The 19,083-nt window shown below is 43.5% G+C and overlaps 8 protein-coding genes across 8 annotated transcripts; 5 read left to right on the top strand and 3 right to left on the bottom strand.

The window, feature by feature from the left end:
* Positions 1 to 833: 833 nt before the first annotated feature.
* Positions 834 to 1,209, top strand: Bfra_008779 (uncharacterized protein; the record flags this gene model as incomplete). Its single annotated transcript, XM_037339136.1, has 2 exons — positions 834 to 866; positions 1,015 to 1,209. 2 exons carry the CDS (start codon positions 834 to 836, stop codon positions 1,207 to 1,209), a joined length of 228 nt encoding a protein of 75 aa, XP_037190702.1.
* Positions 1,210 to 1,515: 306 nt separating this feature from the next.
* On the top strand, positions 1,516 to 3,028 carry Bfra_008778 (putative o- protein; the record flags this gene model as incomplete). The annotated part of the gene is made up of 5 exons (XM_037339135.1): positions 1,516 to 1,746; positions 1,811 to 2,092; positions 2,140 to 2,190; positions 2,240 to 2,799; positions 2,845 to 3,028. The coding sequence occupies 5 exons, from the start codon at positions 1,516 to 1,518 to the stop codon at positions 3,026 to 3,028; spliced, it is 1,308 nt and encodes a 435-aa protein (XP_037190701.1).
* A 2,379-nt stretch (positions 3,029 to 5,407) lies between these two features.
* Bfra_008777 (putative o- protein) lies at positions 5,408 to 5,895 on the top strand (the record flags this gene model as incomplete). The annotated part of the gene is made up of 2 exons (XM_037339134.1): positions 5,408 to 5,638; positions 5,686 to 5,895. The coding sequence occupies 2 exons, from the start codon at positions 5,408 to 5,410 to the stop codon at positions 5,893 to 5,895; spliced, it is 441 nt and encodes a 146-aa protein (XP_037190700.1).
* An 886-nt stretch (positions 5,896 to 6,781) lies between these two features.
* On the bottom strand, positions 6,782 to 8,196 carry Bfra_008776 (putative cysteine synthase 2 protein; the record flags this gene model as incomplete). Its single annotated transcript, XM_037339133.1, has 2 exons — positions 6,782 to 7,336; positions 7,390 to 8,196. The coding sequence occupies 2 exons, from the start codon at positions 8,194 to 8,196 to the stop codon at positions 6,782 to 6,784; spliced, it is 1,362 nt and encodes a 453-aa protein (XP_037190699.1).
* Positions 8,197 to 8,396: 200 nt separating this feature from the next.
* Positions 8,397 to 10,008, top strand: Bfra_008775 (uncharacterized protein; the record flags this gene model as incomplete). The annotated part of the gene is made up of 3 exons (XM_037339132.1): positions 8,397 to 8,721; positions 8,776 to 9,749; positions 9,799 to 10,008. The coding sequence occupies 3 exons, from the start codon at positions 8,397 to 8,399 to the stop codon at positions 10,006 to 10,008; spliced, it is 1,509 nt and encodes a 502-aa protein (XP_037190698.1).
* Positions 10,009 to 10,336: 328 nt separating this feature from the next.
* Positions 10,337 to 11,971, bottom strand: Bfra_008774 (uncharacterized protein; the record flags this gene model as incomplete). Its single annotated transcript, XM_037339131.1, has 6 exons — positions 10,337 to 11,159; positions 11,224 to 11,352; positions 11,379 to 11,468; positions 11,518 to 11,634; positions 11,708 to 11,806; positions 11,886 to 11,971. The coding sequence occupies 6 exons, from the start codon at positions 11,969 to 11,971 to the stop codon at positions 10,337 to 10,339; spliced, it is 1,344 nt and encodes a 447-aa protein (XP_037190697.1).
* A 441-nt stretch (positions 11,972 to 12,412) lies between these two features.
* On the bottom strand, positions 12,413 to 14,292 carry Bfra_008773 (putative catalase protein; the record flags this gene model as incomplete). The annotated part of the gene is made up of 7 exons (XM_037339130.1): positions 12,413 to 12,546; positions 12,608 to 13,024; positions 13,083 to 13,167; positions 13,218 to 13,965; positions 14,012 to 14,141; positions 14,193 to 14,232; positions 14,281 to 14,292. The coding sequence occupies 7 exons, from the start codon at positions 14,290 to 14,292 to the stop codon at positions 12,473 to 12,475; spliced, it is 1,506 nt and encodes a 501-aa protein (XP_037190696.1). The 3' UTR covers positions 12,413 to 12,472.
* A 1,910-nt stretch (positions 14,293 to 16,202) lies between these two features.
* Bfra_008772 (putative glucose-methanol-choline oxidoreductase protein) lies at positions 16,203 to 18,060 on the top strand (the record flags this gene model as incomplete). The annotated part of the gene is made up of 3 exons (XM_037339129.1): positions 16,203 to 16,249; positions 16,303 to 17,783; positions 17,845 to 18,060. The coding sequence occupies 3 exons, from the start codon at positions 16,203 to 16,205 to the stop codon at positions 18,051 to 18,053; spliced, it is 1,737 nt and encodes a 578-aa protein (XP_037190695.1). The 3' UTR covers positions 18,054 to 18,060.
* Positions 18,061 to 19,083: the final 1,023 nt, after the last annotated feature.

The raw sequence follows: 19,083 nt of genomic DNA, 5'->3' as shown, positions 1-19,083 counted from the left end.
TTCACAAAGACTCTAAGAACAGAATTATAGTACCGCGAAAGACACTCCATTCTCTAATAAGAGGCTGTCAGACGAAGACGGAAAGGATAAGTCGAAACCCACCGTCATGGAAGCATTCTCAATATGCACCGGTTCTAAGCTCTGACTCTAGCTCTGATTTGAATCTGATCATGCAATCTATTAATGTGCAACAAGCATGCAAAATTATGGGTGCTAAAACTCACTATAGCTAGTGCAGTATCAAACACACACACCGGCATCTTCAGCGCACAACATGGTGTTGCTGAGTGAGACCAGCAACAACCTTTCGAACAAGCGCAACATCGCGATAACATTCACCACAAGGCATTGGGTCGCTAGAGTAGCGAGTGTACTAATTTACCACTGCGGGATGAAAGTCAAGATTAACATAGCCTTATTAGGCACGAGTCCAACCTCCTTCGAGATTTGGGTGCACAAAATGTCCTCTTCATTGCTTCGCGCATTATACTTCAGGCCTCACTCTTTAGCTTTTATGCATTTCAATATTCTCAAAGGGTTTATTTTGCAATACATTCAACTCTTCACAGAATTACAAGGGCTGTAGAATTAGCATTTTACTATTTATACCTTCAGCTCAGACCAATTCGCTAAATATGGCGCTCTGAATGGAGAAGCGATATCAGTTGTTGCGCGAAGTAGTGACTCCGGCGTTCCAGTTGCTATACCTGACAGGCGACCAGTGTCAGAGGACCGATAGTGATATTGTCGGGTGCGAAGGTTATTAGATTGGGATTGTGTATCTCAGATGAGCAATTAGCAACAAGATGCGTATATGAATAAGTACGGACACTATGAATGTTGCAGACATTGCGAGTGGAAACAATGTTAATACGCAAAAGGAGGAAAACAATAGAACTCTATGCATGTTTGCGAGGTAGGTCGCGGCATGGTATGAATTGGTGTCAGGGATTTCTCACCATCGTCACAAAAATTGGAATCTAGTATTAAAGCTTTGAACCCTTTCAAATCCAGTCTATTTCCCTCATTAATAAGGTCGATGATGTGGTGCTCGGTTCCTTTTTCGGTCAATCGCGACCAGATCTACTTGCGGGGTATCTCTACCATGTGGGGCCCCGCGAATACGCAATTTCTCGTCACGCTCATCATACTATAATGAAGTCTTATCACACCGCTAATAGTAACGGCTGTTCATCGTTGGATCAGTAAACAATAAACATGGATTGCGGTAACTTAAAAAGGTGAAAGGAGCTGCCTAGCTCAACGAAAGAGGCGGAGTGCATGAATAGCTGATCATGCGGATCTAACATGAACTACTGCATAGATACTATAATATGCCCATCAAGGTGAGAATCGATTGAACCAAAGCTATGACCTTTCATGGATTGATTTTATGTGACCGATGAGAGAAACGACTTGTCCGGTTAATCTCCCCATATCCTCGAGGAAACAGCTTTCCTTGAACAGATTCTTATCGTCTTGTATCATCCATGTTCCCGGACAACCAATTAAAACATGAGCAACTATTCAAGATTGTCGGACCTAGCGGCCCAAATCCAAGCATCAACTGATACTGTTGACAAGTATCTCAAAGACCATAATCTGCCGGCTCCATCCTTTCACGAAGATGGTCCTGTGGATTTTGGGCTGAATGACGAAGCTCAAAGGGCTCTAGAAACAGCAAAAACTTCTAGTCTTGAGCTATTTGATCTACTTCAGGGCCCAGCTGTTGCTCTTCGACCAGTGGTAAGTCTTTACTCTAGCTATCTTTAAAGACTCTACAGAAGTGTGACTAATTTTCTTTCACCAGTATAACGGGGTGAGCCTCCAAGCAATATATCGTTATGATATTGCCTCCAAAGTACCCATAAATGGAGAAATTTCATATCAAGATCTCTCTGAAAAGTGTGGGCTTAGTGTCATCAACTTGCAAAGAATTCTACGTTTTGCTATGGTCTCGAATCGTTGCTTTACAGAGCCACGCAAGGGTTTTGTGGCTCACTCAGCAGCGTCTAGGGTTCTCGTTGATAACCCTATGGCGCGTTCAGGCCTCGGCTTCATGTTCGATGAGTGCTGGCAAGCTTTTGCTCATGTAGGCAGAATTCCAAGTCTTCAGCGTCTATCATTAACCATTTTTAGACGCTCGATTCTGTCAGAGATCATGGAGAGACTGAAGATGTTGCTAAAACAGTAGGTTATCTCAACCATATGGATGGCCAATTTAGACTAACTACTTCAGGGCTGGAGTCATTATCACAAAACTGACCAGGGTCTGTTCGAAAATCATTCAAGTCGTTCAGAGATGTCCCGTCGTATGGCCGAAGCTATGATATGTTTTAGCAGCGCTGTATCAGTATCATCCCAAGCATACTTTTTGGTCAAGAACTATCCCTGGAATACTGTTGCTAAAGTTGTCGATGTTGGAGGAGCACAAGGTCACATTTCTATCGAACTGGCACAAAGCTATCCCAACTTAAAAGTTGTTCTCCAAGACTTGCCGGACGTTGTTGAGGGAATTGATAAAACTTTACCAAAGAACGTAAAAGACAGGATCGAAATCATCGCGCACGATTTCTTCACCGATCAAACCATTCAAGCCGACGCATATTTATTCAGCCAAATATTTCATGATTGGCCAGAGGCTCATTGCATCAAGATACTCCGAGCATTGATTCCACAGTTGAAACCTGGTGCTCGAGTCATTTGCTATGACCATCTACTTCCAGAGCCTGGGACAATACCCTTGCTTAGAGAACAAGCTGCGAGGTATGCTTATAACTCGGTTTCTTTACCTGTTCGGTTTGTAATTGCAAGTTCTTCGTGATAGATCTAACAGTAAAATAGGGGTATGGATATGATTATGCTTTCTCTCTTCAACTCTCGCGAGCGCGATTCCGATGATTGGGCTACCTTGTTCCAAGCTGCCGATCCTCGTTTTAGGAAGCCAAAAGCGTGGATTCCAGAAGGTAGCAGTTTAGGCATCAATGAAGCGGTATGGGAGGGAGGTAGTAAAGGCGTACAAGAATAATTATCAGTCTCCATTATGCTTGGATGCAATAATGCCTACAACTAGATATTCTCAAAGCTAATGGACCTGCCGGTTTCACATAACTATCAATAGTATCAGAAGATAGATATAAGATAGAGTACACTATAAAACGAACCTTGCAATTTAGAAAACTAGTAGGTACATAGCAAAGAATGCTCCAAGATACCATAGGATAATAAAGGTATCTGCAATTATCTGTGTACTATTTAGTTTCATAGGCTGCCTCGTGTGCTAGCTTGACTGCATCGTTTTCCTTTTGGTGCGAACTGACTCATTGTATTTCTTAAGTTTGCAATAACAGAAAATTCAAATAAACCCCATAATTTTCAGGTAAAATTCCAAGGAATGCTAATTCATCATTCTTTGCGTGCTTAAGCGAGGTCTTAGAGGCGTTGATTCTTGGCGTGATTCTTGTAACGCACCCAACTCCCCAACCGTTTTATTCCAATTGTCACTCATTGCAAATAACTCGGCCAGCTTCAAGATCTCTTGCATCATGATACTTACCTCTTCTGCACTTGGCTGCGCTTCATCCCATGTCAAATTGATGGACAAAGTTGTCTCATTCAACATAAAACATTTCCACCGGCAACCCAGATCAGCTCTAGTCTCCATCTGCACAGGAGTGATAAGTGAGAAGTATCTGTTCGCTTTGGAGGCGTAATAGCATATTAATCACCTTTTCTTCTGCTTCAACCTGAGTCTTGACCACGGTAATGTCAAAAGTTGGGCCGTGACGTCCATCGCTGGTGGCATACTGTTAACTTGCCAGTCTAGCATGATAGGCCAAGTACGGCTTCCAAGCACTTGTCTATATATGGCATATGGCTGCTGTGTATTCAAAACTGTGAGTACTGCTAATGCGGTTCTTACTATTTGGGATCGCTCGATCTTATGCTGCAATTTCAAATCTCTAATATCCTTCAATGTTATGAGGCCATTAATGCCTTTAACTCCCATGCCATGAGGTGCGAGCGATTTCCGAGGGATACCGGGCTTGCCAGTATCATCAATCCAGCCATTCGAAGGCCCCAAGAACCATTGGGGTGCGCGCAGTGCTGGGAACAATGCTGCAGGATGCTTGGAAATGCCTCTGAGTCGAGACAAATGCCAATCTACGGATGCTTTGGCGATGGAGGAATTGGGGTCGATCCAATATTTGCAGCAGTTGTGAGGCGTGAATTCGCGTAATGAAAATCGGCCCCCATCGAGGAGGCTTTAAATAATGAAATGTGGGGGCTAATGATGCATGACCCCCACGACTATATGCAGAAATTGCCTGCAAAAGTTGGTGACTGCCCACTACAATATTCGTGACCGGTCAGCTCACAGTTCTGGGCAATTTTTAATGAGGCACAGTATACATTTTAGGGGTTATGCGTGCCATTGAGTGGCTGCGCCGTTCCATTGTGTGACCAATAGGATCGAATAGAGGAACTTCCCCAAATAAATTGCGCGACTATGATATTTACCGGCTTACAGTTTTCAACCTCACATACAAACGAGTACCTAGATAATGTGTGATCCCTTTCTAACTGCAAGGTCTTCTTTGCAAAAAGTTTTCGTGCCATGAAGTGCAAGAAAGCGAATATAGAAATGATGTACGAGTCAAGCAAGCTTTGGTTCGTTGCGCAAGGTAAAATGCGAATGCAACATGTTTACATTGTGTAGGTAGTATGTATCGCTGTCGACCTATCAACAACATGTGGGACATGTCCTCATTTTTGTAATATCTCTTATACCTAACATTTTCCATTTACTTCCTTCCCTTCAAAGCTGAGCCGATAGAGGGAAGTAAATGAATTGACTCTATAAAACGAAATTGCTTAAATAGGTTTATCTTTTCATGCTAGGTCTATCGACAACACCCGAGGCGACGAGTAGAACTTTAACTATAAAGCCATAACGCAATGCACCTCTATCAAGGCGATCAATTTCTTTACAAGGTTGCAGGTATATATATGATAAATTCATGGCTGCATGAATACCTACATAAAGAGCTTTGCTGCACATCGTGTTAGCCGGATCAATCAGAAGATATCTCAAAATTCATTTTCGTTATACCAGAAACACCACCCTGCAAGGATACGTATGGTATCCCTTTATTCTATGTTTGTTTTCGTGTTTGTTGCTCGGATCCAACGGAACTGCGGCATATGCTCTATATTCGCTATCACACCAAAGACATCCTTTATTCTTTGATACGAGAGAGGGCGAGGACGGGAGTCAGGAGATTAGGTGAAATGCCTACCCTTCTATGCAGGTTCTGTTTGTTCTTCATGAATTTTGTTGTCAGCGCCGAATTCTAAGAAATTGCCTCCTTTTTCTAATTCGACAAACGAAGAAGCAATAGATAACATGGCACAAACTAGAATTGCGGAACTGGCCTCGATCATTTCGACTCAAACAACAATTTTTGACGAGTACCTCCAGTCTCATGGAATCGCCTCGCCATCCTTTGATGTGAATTATAGCGAGACGCCTCAGATTCCTAAGGAAATTTCAGCCTCAAAAAACATTATTTTTGAGGCAACCGAAGAATTGAACAGTCTCATAGGGGGTCCTGTGGGAGTCCTCACCTCCATGAATGTTGGTGAATTCTCAATTCAAAGATCAGCACTTGCTAATCAACCAAGATTACGATTTTGCCAACACTTCACGCGATATATCGATGGAAGTTAGCATCAAGTTTTCCACTCCATGGAGAAGCATCTTTCTCTGAGGTTGCTGACACGGTCGGGGTACCTGAAGCGGATATTCGGCGTATCATCCGAATGGCCAAGTCTCATCGCCGATCTGGCAATGCCGAGTGCTGCCTTCGTCGTGGAAGTCTTCAAGGACCATGATTGCATCGAATCTCTGGGACTAGTTTATGTTCCCCATGATGCTTGTACCACGGATATCGGCGGCTTCTCATCATTTACAGTAACCGATCACAAAGTCGCCAAGCAAATCGGACACTTTCTTGCATCGAACCTTTGTACTGGTAGTGCCATCGGCAACATACTAATCGAGGATCTCTTATTAAAGAGTCACGCCTGCATCGACGTTGGCCAGGATATAGTAATATACGCAACATTATCTAATTCGTCCAAAACGTGATGAGGGGCACTTACTGTAAGTCTACTCAACTTCTTCACTTAACTCTCGCTTAGAGTGGCTATGGTGGCTAATGACATAAATTCTGGGTAGATGTAGGAGTAGAGGTAAAGATCCGGTGAAAAGAAATAGGAGTTTTCAACAATGGACCGATGTGGTCGCTTATTGACCCCTTTATAATTGTCTTCTTCTGTTCTGCTTCTATCAACTTCTTCCTTCCTATGAGGGCAGGGGTGGTGTTGTATGTGAATTGTTCTTTTTACTTGCAAAGAGTGTATCTTGTCCCCAAAAACATGAATCGATACGAACCGGTTCGCACGAACAATATAGCGAAGGCCAAATACTGCAGCAATTCCATTGAATGTGATTATTTCCAGGCTTAAATCCGTTTGTTTCCCTATTGCCTAGACGCAAGACGTAAGACGTAAGATTTAAAGACCGAGTAGATTTTTGTTTGGAACGAGTTCGAGTAATAAAGATCTATCACATGTTCCAAAGTTGTATCACAAAATTGGAAGTAAGCTGATTGCGTGACCTAAGTTGGATTTTTACGAATGACCTTTTAGCTCGTGAAAGCCAACTGCCATACATTTTCTTGCTAAGAGTGAAGGTTCGATGAGTCTATCACCATATTCATTCCCCAGTGGATCGAAGACGTAAGTGAGCCAGTAAATCTTGACTATCATGTTCTTCCTCCAAGCCCAATTCTCCCACCTTCTTCCAAAATTTACTCAAATGTCTCGTTCCGCTATCACAAAGGATAGTAACCACCGTGCTTCCCTTCTCTAACTTCAACGCTGTTGCTACAGCCGCCACACAATTGACAGCACTGCTACTCCCAACAAAAATACCATCCTTCTCTACCAACCACCTCGCCATTTTGAGTGCTTGCAAGTCTGTCACCTTTACGGCATCATCGATGATTTCTCGCCCCGCTTCGAAGTTCTCTGTTAATCGATTGATTCCGATCCCTTCGACAATAGTATCAACCTGCTGCCGACGTCTTGTGCCTTCTTTCTCGGTTGGAGAGAACATGACACCATGTTTAACTTTATTGTAAAGGCCACTTCCCTCTGGATCTGCAAGTACGACTTTAAGATCTTGTCCCATAAGTTGCTCTTGTTTTAAGTAGAGTGCTACACCTGAGATGGTCCCTCCTGTCCCAGCGCCAGCCACAAATGCATCGATCTAAACGTCGTTAGCTAAATTGTCTGTGAAATTCCGGAGGTTTGGTTGCTTACATCACCTCCTGTCTGGGCATAAATCTCAGGTCCTGTAGATTGAAAATGTGCCCGGTAATTCGCACGAGACTCAAATTGATCAGCAAAGAACCCTCTACTAGAATCTATTTTAGAGGCCGTGTGTTCCTTCGCTCTCCGTCTTGCAAGGTTGACGAAATGTTCAGTAGAAGTAATAGGTGCTGGGGTGACTCTTTCAACTGTGGCTCCCAAATGATGCAGAAGATCCGACTTCTCTGTGCTCTGGTCATTGGGCATGCATATGTATGCTTTATAACCTCTGGCACGTGCTAAAGTTGCAAGTGAAATGCCAGTTGATCCAACCGTGCCTTCATAAATAGTGTCACCTCGGCCAGGTTTCAGGAATCCTTCTTCTTCTGCCATCATAATCATATTCAATGCTACTCTATCTTTGGGACTTCCTCCTCCCCCATTCAAGAACTCCGCTTTTGCAAGAATAGTGCATCCTGTTGCATCGGAAAGACTCTTGATTTTGAACAATGGTGTATTTCCAATACATCCTTCTATTCCTTCTGGGATTAGAGGTTTCGGCAATCCGACAACTGATTTCCGAGTACGGTCTTCTAGCCTTAGTGGAGGTAGATTAGAGCCAACCGGTCTCAGATCAGATGAAGATGAATCAGATGCAATGATTCCAGTCCCAGTTCCAGTTCCCTTTTGCCGTCTTTGATATCTTCGTTCCAAATCAGGATAAAAATCCTTGAAACCCAATGTCAACAGAACTCCTGCGACGAATGCAACTGCAACTGCTGCAGAACCATATGCCTTGGGGTGGTTACTCAGAGACATTATATCCTCGATATTCTCATCATCATTATTTCAACCATGAGTCGTGAATGAAATCATTTTGTTGACGATGTCATTTTTTACAGATCAACTATTTCAATATCCTTGCAAAACTTTGCGGAAGAAGCTTGGACCAACCAGAACTCAACATTGCGACAGAGGTCCCCCAAGAAAGACACAGAAGAATTTAAACACTTCTGTCGATGGACTCCCCAATTGTGGCGCAACTGTTTCGGCAGCTATTCCGACACAAGAACTGTGAGGTCTTGCGATCTCATTCTTCGTTGTCTCCTCGAGTATGGAATGGCCATGATTCGCAGTTGAGATGTTTGTCGACCACAAGTAGGAGGGGCAGAGGGGTGAAGGAGACAAGCAAGAATGAAAGCCATTGGCAGCAGAGAACGGATATCTTTCCGATAGATATGATGGAGGAATTCAATAAGTATCCTATGGTTACAGCGGATCAGTTGCGGGGGAGGAGAGAAAGACCAAGGCGTGTGAAGATGCTCACACGAGATTTCATCGAAGGTATTCACATTCTAGTCGTTAATATACTGTGTGATCTTCTGACATGTTCCGCAGATAGTTTATACAATCCGTCTTATGGATACTTCTCCAAGCAAGTCGTTATCTTTACTCCTGGCGAACCTTTCGACTTTAACTCCCTCGAAGATGAACCAGCCTTTCACCGTCTCCTGGGACAACGATACACCGAGTTCGAGGACGAGTTGGATCTCAAGTCTCCTAATGAAACTCGCCAATTATGGCATACGCCAACAGAGCTCTTCAGACCCTACTATGGTGAAGCTATAGCCCGGTATTTGATCAATAATTACAAAATATCGCAGTACCCATACCACGACCTCATAATCTACGAAATGGGTGCTGGAAATGGTACTCTTATGCTCAATATACTCGACTATATTCGTGCCACAGAACCTGAGGTCTACGCCCGTACAAAGTTCAAGATCATTGAGATATCCAGCAACCTCGCATCGCTACAAAAGTCGCACCTGTTACGGAATGCCAATTCTCGAGGACACTCGTCTAAAGTTGAGATTATTAACAAATCAGTTTTCGAATGGAACCAGATAGTTCCCTCACCATGTTTCTTCCTCGCCATGGAAGTTTTCGACAACTTTGCTCACGACTCTATTCGATACGACCCTGTTACTGAAGAGCCTCTTCAGGGTACAGTCTTGATATCCAACACTGGCGACTTTTACGAATTCTACACTCCCACCATCGATCCGATAGCATCTAGATTCCTTCGCGTACGACACGCTGCTACCAATGGAAAATACCCACACCCCCTTCCGCAGAACAAATTAGTGAAGACTTTGAGGAACAATATGCCATTCGCTCCGAATCTCAGTCAGCCGGAATATATACCCACGAGACTAATGCAGTTCTTCGATATTCTGGCCAAGTATTTCCCGGCGCATAGATTAGTAACAAGTGATTTTCATTCGCTGCCGGACACGATCAAGGGAGTCAATGCACCGGTTGTACAAACGAGATATAAAAGAAGAACAGTCCCTGTTACGACGCCTTTTGTGAGCATCAATATTCCTTGTCCCTTTCATCGTTGCTAATGGCATATAGGTGCATCAAGGATACTTTGACATACTGTTCCCTACTGACTTCGCTGTTATGGATAACGTGTACAGAGCCATCACGGGAAAGTTCACACAAGTATTATCACATGAAGAATTTTTGAACCGATGGGCTTATGTGGAACAGACGGAGACCAAGAACGGGGAGAATCCTCTCTTGACGTGGTATAAGAATGCCAGTGTTCTTACCACTGTATGAAAATAAAATACCAAGTAAATGTGCACATTATAAGATTTCCTTTCAGCGCATGAGTTTTGATAATTGCTGATCTTCTATCCGTGATATGTGACAACCAATCTTTTCTAGCTGGCCACTGTACACCCTTCCTTATTGGACAAAAAACCAGAAAGAGATCATGAGAAAGGTACACGCCCTGCAGAGTAGAAGCTAATGATGCTACAGCAATAGAAGCCCCACCTTACTACTCCAACATCAGCGAGCTTAAGCTCATAGGTATAAATATATTCGCGAAAAGCAGCCCAATAACTCCAGTTTTACATCATTCTGTCGCATGTCTTGATTTATTTCACCTTATCGTGTCAGCACACATGTAGAAGTTTGCAATTTCTTTCTTCAAATCCCAAACCCTTTGCAGAACTTTTGCTCGCTCACAGGAATTCATCTCAAGCATGAATTTGAATTTGCTCTTGCCTTCTTTTAAGTTGAGCATGTTCCATTCCTCCTTGAGCTTTGTTTGTGTAGCGCCTAGAGCTTCAATGGTATCGACAAACCTTTCTTCTTTCTCACTCAAACTTACGTTCATGTTTGATCTCATTTTGGCGAATTGTTGAAGTTCTTCCAAAGTCTGGGAAGGGTCGGTTGACACATACACGTTTGTAAGTTGGGCGACGAAATCTCTCTCTGGTGGAAAATTAGGTACTGCAGAGCTGGAATCATCGATCCTAAAATCTTCTGCGAGTACATGAGTGATTCTGTCGATCAGAAGCTCCAATTGAGAAGCATTTTCGGTAGTCATGACGTTCTGTAGTAGTCGTTCGCCTTGTTGTATCAAGCTGAAAATTCTATTGATTCTTTCACTAACTGTATCTAATTGAGACCTTTGTAGCTCGATCCAATCTTCGACTGTGGGAAAGAGAGATTCAAAGGTGTTGCTAATTTGCTCGCAATTTTTGTTGAGTTCAGTGTTGTTAAGCTTATATTCGTACTTGTCGCTGCGTTCCTTAGGGATTTGAGCTTTGGAAGTGTTGTGTGGAATATGTTCGTAGTTGCTCTTGAGGTTGTGGTATTTATATTGATCGGAGCTACTAGAAATAGAATTTGATCTGGGGTTTTCGTGGTACGCAGAGCTAAGATGTGCTAGTGCGGGACTAAGTGTTTCTATTGGGAGCCTAAGGTTCAGGGCAAGTTAGAGCTTGAAGTCTCCATAAAACCCTAAGTGAGTATCTAGCTTACATGCTTGCCTCGATGGATGTGGTCTCATTGGTACCAGAAGACTCCGGTCCATCGCGGCCAGATGGATGCGATGATGGCGGTGCTGATCCCCTGGTATTCATGTTACGGTTAATCAGATTGTTATTTGGGCTATAAAAAAGATAAGTGAAACTTACGACAGCGTCACTTCAAAGCCCTCACATAGTTTCCCAATTTTGGGCGTCTCAGGTATTCTTTCGTTGCCCTTCTTCGATTCAGCAATCTCTCTGTATGACAATCAGCTTTAGATGCGCGAGCACTCTCCAATTTACCTACTTTTCCATGAAAACAGTTCCTCGACTGTTTCCATTGTGTTCTGTCTGTAGGCAGATTGATCCCATGCCTCTGTCATTGCGTTGGCGCTTTGCTGGCGATACTTGTTTTTTCTCGTTGCTTAGTTTTCTTATTGAAAGTGTCAACGACGTCAAAACGAACTTCAATGCCCCTATCTTGTTTGGAAAATTACCGAATCGATGGAGTAATAATCGAGTTTCTCTCCACCTCGTAATAATTGCGTTTACGAGGACTGTGGGAGGAGCATGGTTCTATGATTTGGTCGTCGACACTATGCAGTTGAGACGATTAGTGGTTTCATTTCAGGTGTATAGACAACAAGGGTTGTTCTAGAAGATCGTTGCACTCACTCCGAATCTTGCAGAATCTCTCTTACGGTGACTATAGGCTCCTTGTTCCTCACCGCAAGGTTCGAGCTCCACTCTGATGTGTCCATTTGTAGCTTATACTTGAATAATAAAGAGTTAATGTAATGGTATACTGTTATAGTAAGCAAATGCAAAGACAAATTCTTGAATTGCCCTTTTGATATCAGGAAGAGAAGTCTCAGGAAGTGGAGATTTTAAGATCAGAAGTCAGGGAAGGTTGATGCTTAACATATCCCGATGCGGAATGGGAGTAGAGAGTCGCTCTTACCCCCTCAGAAAAATAAGATTTAAGCTCCTATCTCAGGTTTATCCATGCTAATTGATCTTGTTCCAATGCTTTACTGGTCTCTCGAAGCTAAAAAGAGGTATGAACTGTCAAGTCTCCCGAAAATTCGAGCTTGTTTCCTAAAAAGCTTGCCATATCACAAATCAACCAGCCACACAACAAGTATTGCGAGACTCTCGTATAATTGAAAATGTAACGATGAATTTTATTAGAGCTACGGATTCTCGGGTTAAGTTCTTATCGCGAAATAACATAAAAAACCCCCCTTCTGTCTGCTCATCGATCAAATATTTGACAGCTCTGCAATTTTCTTCTCTATTCTCGTTGCCAAATCATCATCAACTCTCCTAAAGATCTCTTTAAAACAACATCAGCCTCACATTACTCAACAGCCTACACAAAAAGTCACAAAACTTACCAACAGCCTCCCTTCTAACTCCCTCATGCTTCACATTCGCTAGCTCTCCCGCAACATTGCCCACTAAATTTTCCTGCTGACCTTCCTGTTTTCCCAGAACCTCTCTCCAAAAATTCCGTGGCTGTACAAAATCATCGTCTACAACTTCACTCGTAAATGCCGTAACTTTTCCGCTCCAGATCTCATGTTGAATATTATGCACGGCCTGAGCATTGCGAGTCGCAGGAGCAAGTGGAACGAAGCTTGATCGGACATAATTTGGGTCGGAACCATAGTTACCATTGATTGAAGAGAGACCATCGCGTTGATAGGGTGTATAGACGGGACAATGAGGGGCGTTGGATTGGAGTTGCTGATAATTTGTGCCGAGACGGTAACGAGCGGCATCTGGATATGAGAAAAGACGGGCTTGAAGGACTTTCGAAGGGAATGGTTAGTGATGCTTCTAGATGTAGAGGGGGCGGTAAAGCCTTACCTGGATCTGCGGAGGGTGCAATGCCTGGAACCATATTCGAGGGCGAGAAGGCTGCTTGTTCGATGTCTGCGAAGAAATTGTTCGGCTAATTGTAGATTAGCAAAAATTACAAGTTGAAGGAATGGTATTTCTCACGTTTCTATTTAGGGTCATTTTACCAAAGATTCTTAATGGCACTTCACTATGTGGCCATACTTTGGTCATATCAAACACATCCCAACGAAACGATTCCGCATCTTTTGGATCCATCACTTGAACACTTGCCGTCCAGCTAGGAAACTCTCCACGTTCGATAGCGTTAAAAAGATCCAGCTTATGATGATCCGGATTCGTTCCTGAGAGCTTCTCTGCCACGGCTGCTGTATTGTTCTTTACTCCTTGATCTGAATGGAAGTGGAATCGTACATATTTGAATGTGCCATCTTGCTTAGTAAATTTATAAGTATGGCCACTGTAGGCATTTAGATGTCTCAATGAAGCAGGAGTTCCTCGGTCCGAGAAGATATACATGATTTGATGTATTCCTTCCGGATTGTTGTTGTGGAAATCCCAGAACATGTCAGCATCTGGGGCATTCGTTCGTGGGTGACGTTTGTGTGATCGGTTTAGCGAGGGAAATTTGAGAGGATCGCGAATGAAAAATATAGGAGTGTTATTAAAGACGAAGTCTTGATTTCCCTCCTCGGTATAAAATTTCATGGCGTAGCCTCTCACATCTCGCACAACATCTGAATGTCCTTTCTCTCCTCCCACTGTGGATATGCGCACCATGCAAGGAGTCTTCTTTCCAATGCCATTCAAGAAGGCCGCTGAAGTCAAATCCGAGATGTCGTTAGTAACTTCAAACTCTCCAAAAGCACCAGCAGCTTGAGCATGGACTACTCTAAAATTTGTCAGTGGCTGCCCTCAAAACATTATTTTAAACATACCTCTCTGGAATTCGTTCTCGTGAGAAATGTGCAAGTGTTTCGATTAATTGAGTATCTTGCAATAATACAAGGCCTCCTAGACCGAAAGTGTTTAATCGCAATGAAACTGTCGGATCGGCAACTGGTACTCCTAAGATAGTTCAGAATTTTGTTGTTCAGTACATATATATGGACGAAGTACCTTCGGCTAAAGTGTAAACAGGTCTTTCGGGGGAACCGAGCTGCACGGAATGTCAGTTATGCCCAACATAGATCACCAGACTTCAAACCTTAGATGCCATTATGTGGAATTAATTTTTGTATTACAATGACAGATAGATACTGTGTATGAGCAATATGTATTACAAAGAAAGTTTAAGTAAAATTTGATGGTTCGACTTCATACATAGACAGAGGAGCTAGACATATTTATATCCATTCCATACCCGTCTGAATGCATGCTACCGATCTAAAAATGCGAGATTCGGGAAGTGTCAATGGTGTATCCATGGAAAGTCAAGGTACCGACTGGTCCTTGGTCTTCTTCTGGAATGCGTCATTCAAAAATATGTGTATCGGATGCCGGTCTCTTCTCTACTCGACCAGCAACTGAGGATAACTCGGAAAATAAACGGCTTCTCGTTTGTACCGCATGCTGTAAGCTTCAATTCATGCATATTGTATAAGAAACTTAGACAATGCAGCGAGACGAATAGATACAATTAATAATCAGAAACACGTCGACTAATTAACGGACAACTTTCCATTCTAGGATACTTGGGGAAGAGGCTTCAACAAAGATAGAGTTAGAACAAGTTGCAAAAAGCGGATCCCCTGAAATGGCAGTCAAACATGCCATTCTCGTATTTCTGTTCAATTCCGTGAAAGATTTGCATCGTGGGTATTTTTTCCATTCAATGACGTTCTCCAATAATTCGGCAAGAAATCTACAACATCGGAAAGTCGCCGAGTCGTCAACTTCGGAATTCCTTTCCATTGTGTTTTCCGACTTTTCCCCGAACTGAATCCCAACTGATTGTAACTAAATCTCGATCGAATATCAAAACATTTGTGAACGATTACCAAAATAAGTTCATTGCTTCATGAATGAAATAAGAAGAGCTTCTCTTGCACATCGGAGTGATGTATGATAAAAGAGGTATAATTTGAATACGGATGGTGGGGGCTCGAACGGTTGTGATTGGCTGTTTTCCTCACACTAGCCCTGGCAGTTGCATATTACTAACATGATTTTGCTGACTTAACATAAGAATAGTCTGGGCTGACTGAGGTTCCACTCAGCTTGCAGCCAGCTCTTCCTCTACCTTTCAACAGTCTTTGCGTTGAATGGCCCCGGCTTGCATGCAAGTACGGCTTGTTCGTCCATACCGAACGAGGCCGAAGTTCTGGATCCTTTGTATTGAATCCATCGTTAACCTTCTTGATATCAATCTTTAAGAAAAATGATGGCATTCGGGTTTTCGGCGACAGAGAAGATTCTTCGGGTGGAGATCGCATGTAGTGGGTAAGGTATGCAAGCCTTTTGACTCTACTACTTTTACAGTCTCACTGCAGCATTTCACTACATCGCGTCTGAATTTATGCATGTTTCCATCCATTTTCCGAGGCGAGGGGAATGGAGTCATGGTAATGGAGGAAAAAGATAGATCGTTTTGCAAACAACAACGAGTATACTCCGATACTTGCCACCTTTGCCACCCCTCTCGCTGTCGCTAGCTATGCTGTCATAATGTCTCGTAACACTTCAATGTCCTGATGTCGCAATGAGGGGTTTAGCATGTATATTCTTTCAGGTTTTTACGATCTAAGAATTCACTTAGGTCATGAGAGCCGCGGGAATCAGAGCTTAATAATCAGCCTACTTTGACAGCAATCCTTTCCATACTACCATACAGGGAAAGCGAGGTTAGGGGTGTATGCTTCCCCATATTTTGATTCGGATTACAGCGGGCAAGCATCGGGTATGATCGATTGAGACGTTCGCGAGGTCGAAATTTAGAAGACGTCACAGAATTCACATGGTGAGGCCTTCATCTATTATAGAGATATAAAGCAAGAGTATTTTCCATCCTCAGCTACTCACTTCATCATCCATCTCCAACAATTTAATCATACCCCTCAATCACATAGCTCTAATTTTCAATCCTCTATCATAATATCGTATAGCTAATTTCGAATTTGGATACTCAAAATGGTCGTACCAACTGATAATCACTTCGACTTCATTGTCGTCGGCGGGTAAGCATGCTTCCGTGGTATAGCCACAAGACAAACAATGACATATCAAACAGTGGAACTGGAGGCAACACAGTTGCCGGCCGTCTAGCTGAGAACCCCAACGTGAAGATCCTGATCATCGAAGCCGGCCCCGGACACAACAAAGACATCCCCGAGATCCAAACTCCAGCACGGGCTTTCGAACTCCGTGGAAGTCAATATGACTGGGCTTACAAAACTACCATGATTGACCGCGAAGATTACACACGAGTTGAGAAGCCCAATACTCGTGGAAAGGTCTTGGGAGGTAGCAGTGCTCTTAACTACTACACCTGGATTCGAGGTAGCAAAGCTACTTTTGACGATTGGGAGGAATATGGCGGTCCAAACTGGACTTGGGATAATTGCAAGGAGTATTTTGACAAGCCAGCCAATTACCACGATGACAGTCACCTCTACAATCCAGATTTGGCGAAACACGGTCGTAATGGTCCACTTGATGTTGCCATTTCTGACATGGTGCCTGAGCTCGAGCCATTCCGTAAAGCATTGTCCAGCGCGTGGGTTAGCAAGGGGGGAATCCTCAACGATGAGATCTATGATGGAGAAATGCACGGATTGGCTCGATGCATGAATACTATTTACAAGGGTGTGCGCTCTACATCTGCCCTTTTCCTCGAAGGAAAACCAAATATCACTATTCTCGGCGATACCCACGCCAAACAAATTCTCATCGAAGATGGAGCCGCTACCGGAGTCGTAGTAACTACAGCCGAAGGCGACGAACTAACCATCCGAGCCAAAAAGGAAATAATCATCTCGTCCGGCGTATACGAGACTCCCAAACTCCTCATGTTATCTGGAATTGGTCCCGTCGAAGAGCTTGCTCCCCATGGAATCGACGTCAAGGTCGAATCCCAACACGTTGGAAAGAATCTTCTCGACCACCCCATCATGCCCCACGTTTTCAGACTCAAAGATGGCCTCGGACTCGAAGACCATCTGCTACGAGCCGGTCCCCAACACGATGGTGCTATCAGCGCCTACCAAAAGAACAAGAGTGGTCCATACAGTAGTGGTCTGCTCGAACTCGTCGGATTGCCTCGTATCGACGAATATCTCGCTACAAGCAAAGAGTACGCCGCTGCCAAAAAAGCCAACAACGATATCGACCCTTTTGGACCAGGCGGCCAACCACATTTTGAGATTGATTTCGTGCCCATGTTCAGCGACGCCTTCCAATGGCACATACCCACACCACCTACGGGATCCTGGCTTACGGTTATCGTTGATCTACTCCGTCCTCTCTCGCGCAATGGCTACGTAAAACTCAATTCTACCAATCCTCTTGAGCAGCCAATTATTAACCTCAACTTCTTCTCCAATGATCTGGATCTCGTCGCTCTGCGTGAAGGATGTCGATATGTGGATGACATGCTAATGAACGGCGACGGAATGAAAGATATCATAGGAGAAGATTATCCATGGCCTATGCCCCGAAATAGCGATGAGGCTATGAATAAGATGATTTTAGAGAGAAGTCAGACTGGATTCCGTAAGTTGCATCTCTTATCTAAATCGTTTCCTAAACCTAAAACTAACACTCCACCCTCCAGATCCCTGCGGGACCGCCCGCCTCGGAAAATCCATCGAGCAAGGTGTCGTTGATCACGAACTTAGGGTCTTCGGTGTCAAGAACCTCCGTATCACGGATGCATCCGTCTTCCCCGTCATTCCCGATTGTCGAATTCAGAATGCTGTTTACATGGTTGCTGAAAGGGGTGCTGATTTTATCAAGGCTGTTCATCCGGAGCTGTACCGGTAATTGTTTTTCTTTTAGCCCCATCTTGGAGTAAAAGAGTCAGGTGACGCGACTGAGGAGTACAAGATGTTGCGATGGAAAGCGATGATAGATGTAGCTGATCAACCAATCTTCAATGCGATTTCAACATAATTTTCAAATTTCCCATCGTCCAATATGATGAGATTTCCTTTCTCTTTCTCCTGAAACCCCTTTGGTATGCTTCGCTTAAGACAGCCCCAAAACCCGCGCCTTGATAGCGCATTTAATGTAAGACCATCCCTGTTTCCGGGTGGGAGCTATACTCCAACAGCTCGTTTGGTAATTACATTTTGACATTCAAAGTCAAATGGAATAAAAGCGAGTCTGGAATTCCGCACGCTGACATGTTATCACTTGCCCTCTAATAGCAGCAAACATACCCAGCTATTGTAGGTTGAACAGAGACACACAGCGTGTGACATCTATTTATGATCGATCTCCACCAGAATTTTGGGATAGAAGACTAAACTTTCTACTATCCATATCCTATACCTAGGTAAGATGCGCATCACGAATCAATCATTCATTTATCCCTTCTTCAATCTATCCATAAAATTGTCATTGATTCATCCATCCATTCATTCGTTCATTCGTTCTACTGCTACCTAGATACCAGATTTTCTCCTATCTCACAAGAACCCCCAATCCCAAGTCCACAACCACCTCAATCATCTCAACCTTTCTTTCGGCTTCTCCCCGAGACCTCCACTCCACTCCTCTCCAACCATCTCCATATACAAAAGCTGCATACAAACCAAAACCATTGCCTAATTATATCTCCGCGTATATGCGTATCATTATCGTAAATCTTGTATCCCATTTTAACCTTTCATTTGACAAATAAATCATCCATTCGCTCTTATCCATGTGAAATCCCTTCCCACCCTCCCTCAATGTCCATCTACCCATGCAATGCTGTCATATCATATCATACCATACCATGCGTCTAATAATTTCCTACTACCATGCCAAAACCCAACCGAGCTAGATCTCCCATTCCAAACTTGGAAAC

The sequence above is a fragment of the Botrytis fragariae genome, assembly GCF_013461495.1.
Source record: "Botrytis fragariae strain BVB16 chromosome Unknown tig00000101, whole genome shotgun sequence".
Lineage (NCBI taxonomy): Eukaryota > Fungi > Ascomycota > Leotiomycetes > Helotiales > Sclerotiniaceae > Botrytis > Botrytis fragariae.
The sequence above is the reverse complement of the archived record's forward strand: the minus strand, read 5'-3'. Positions and strand labels throughout refer to the sequence as shown.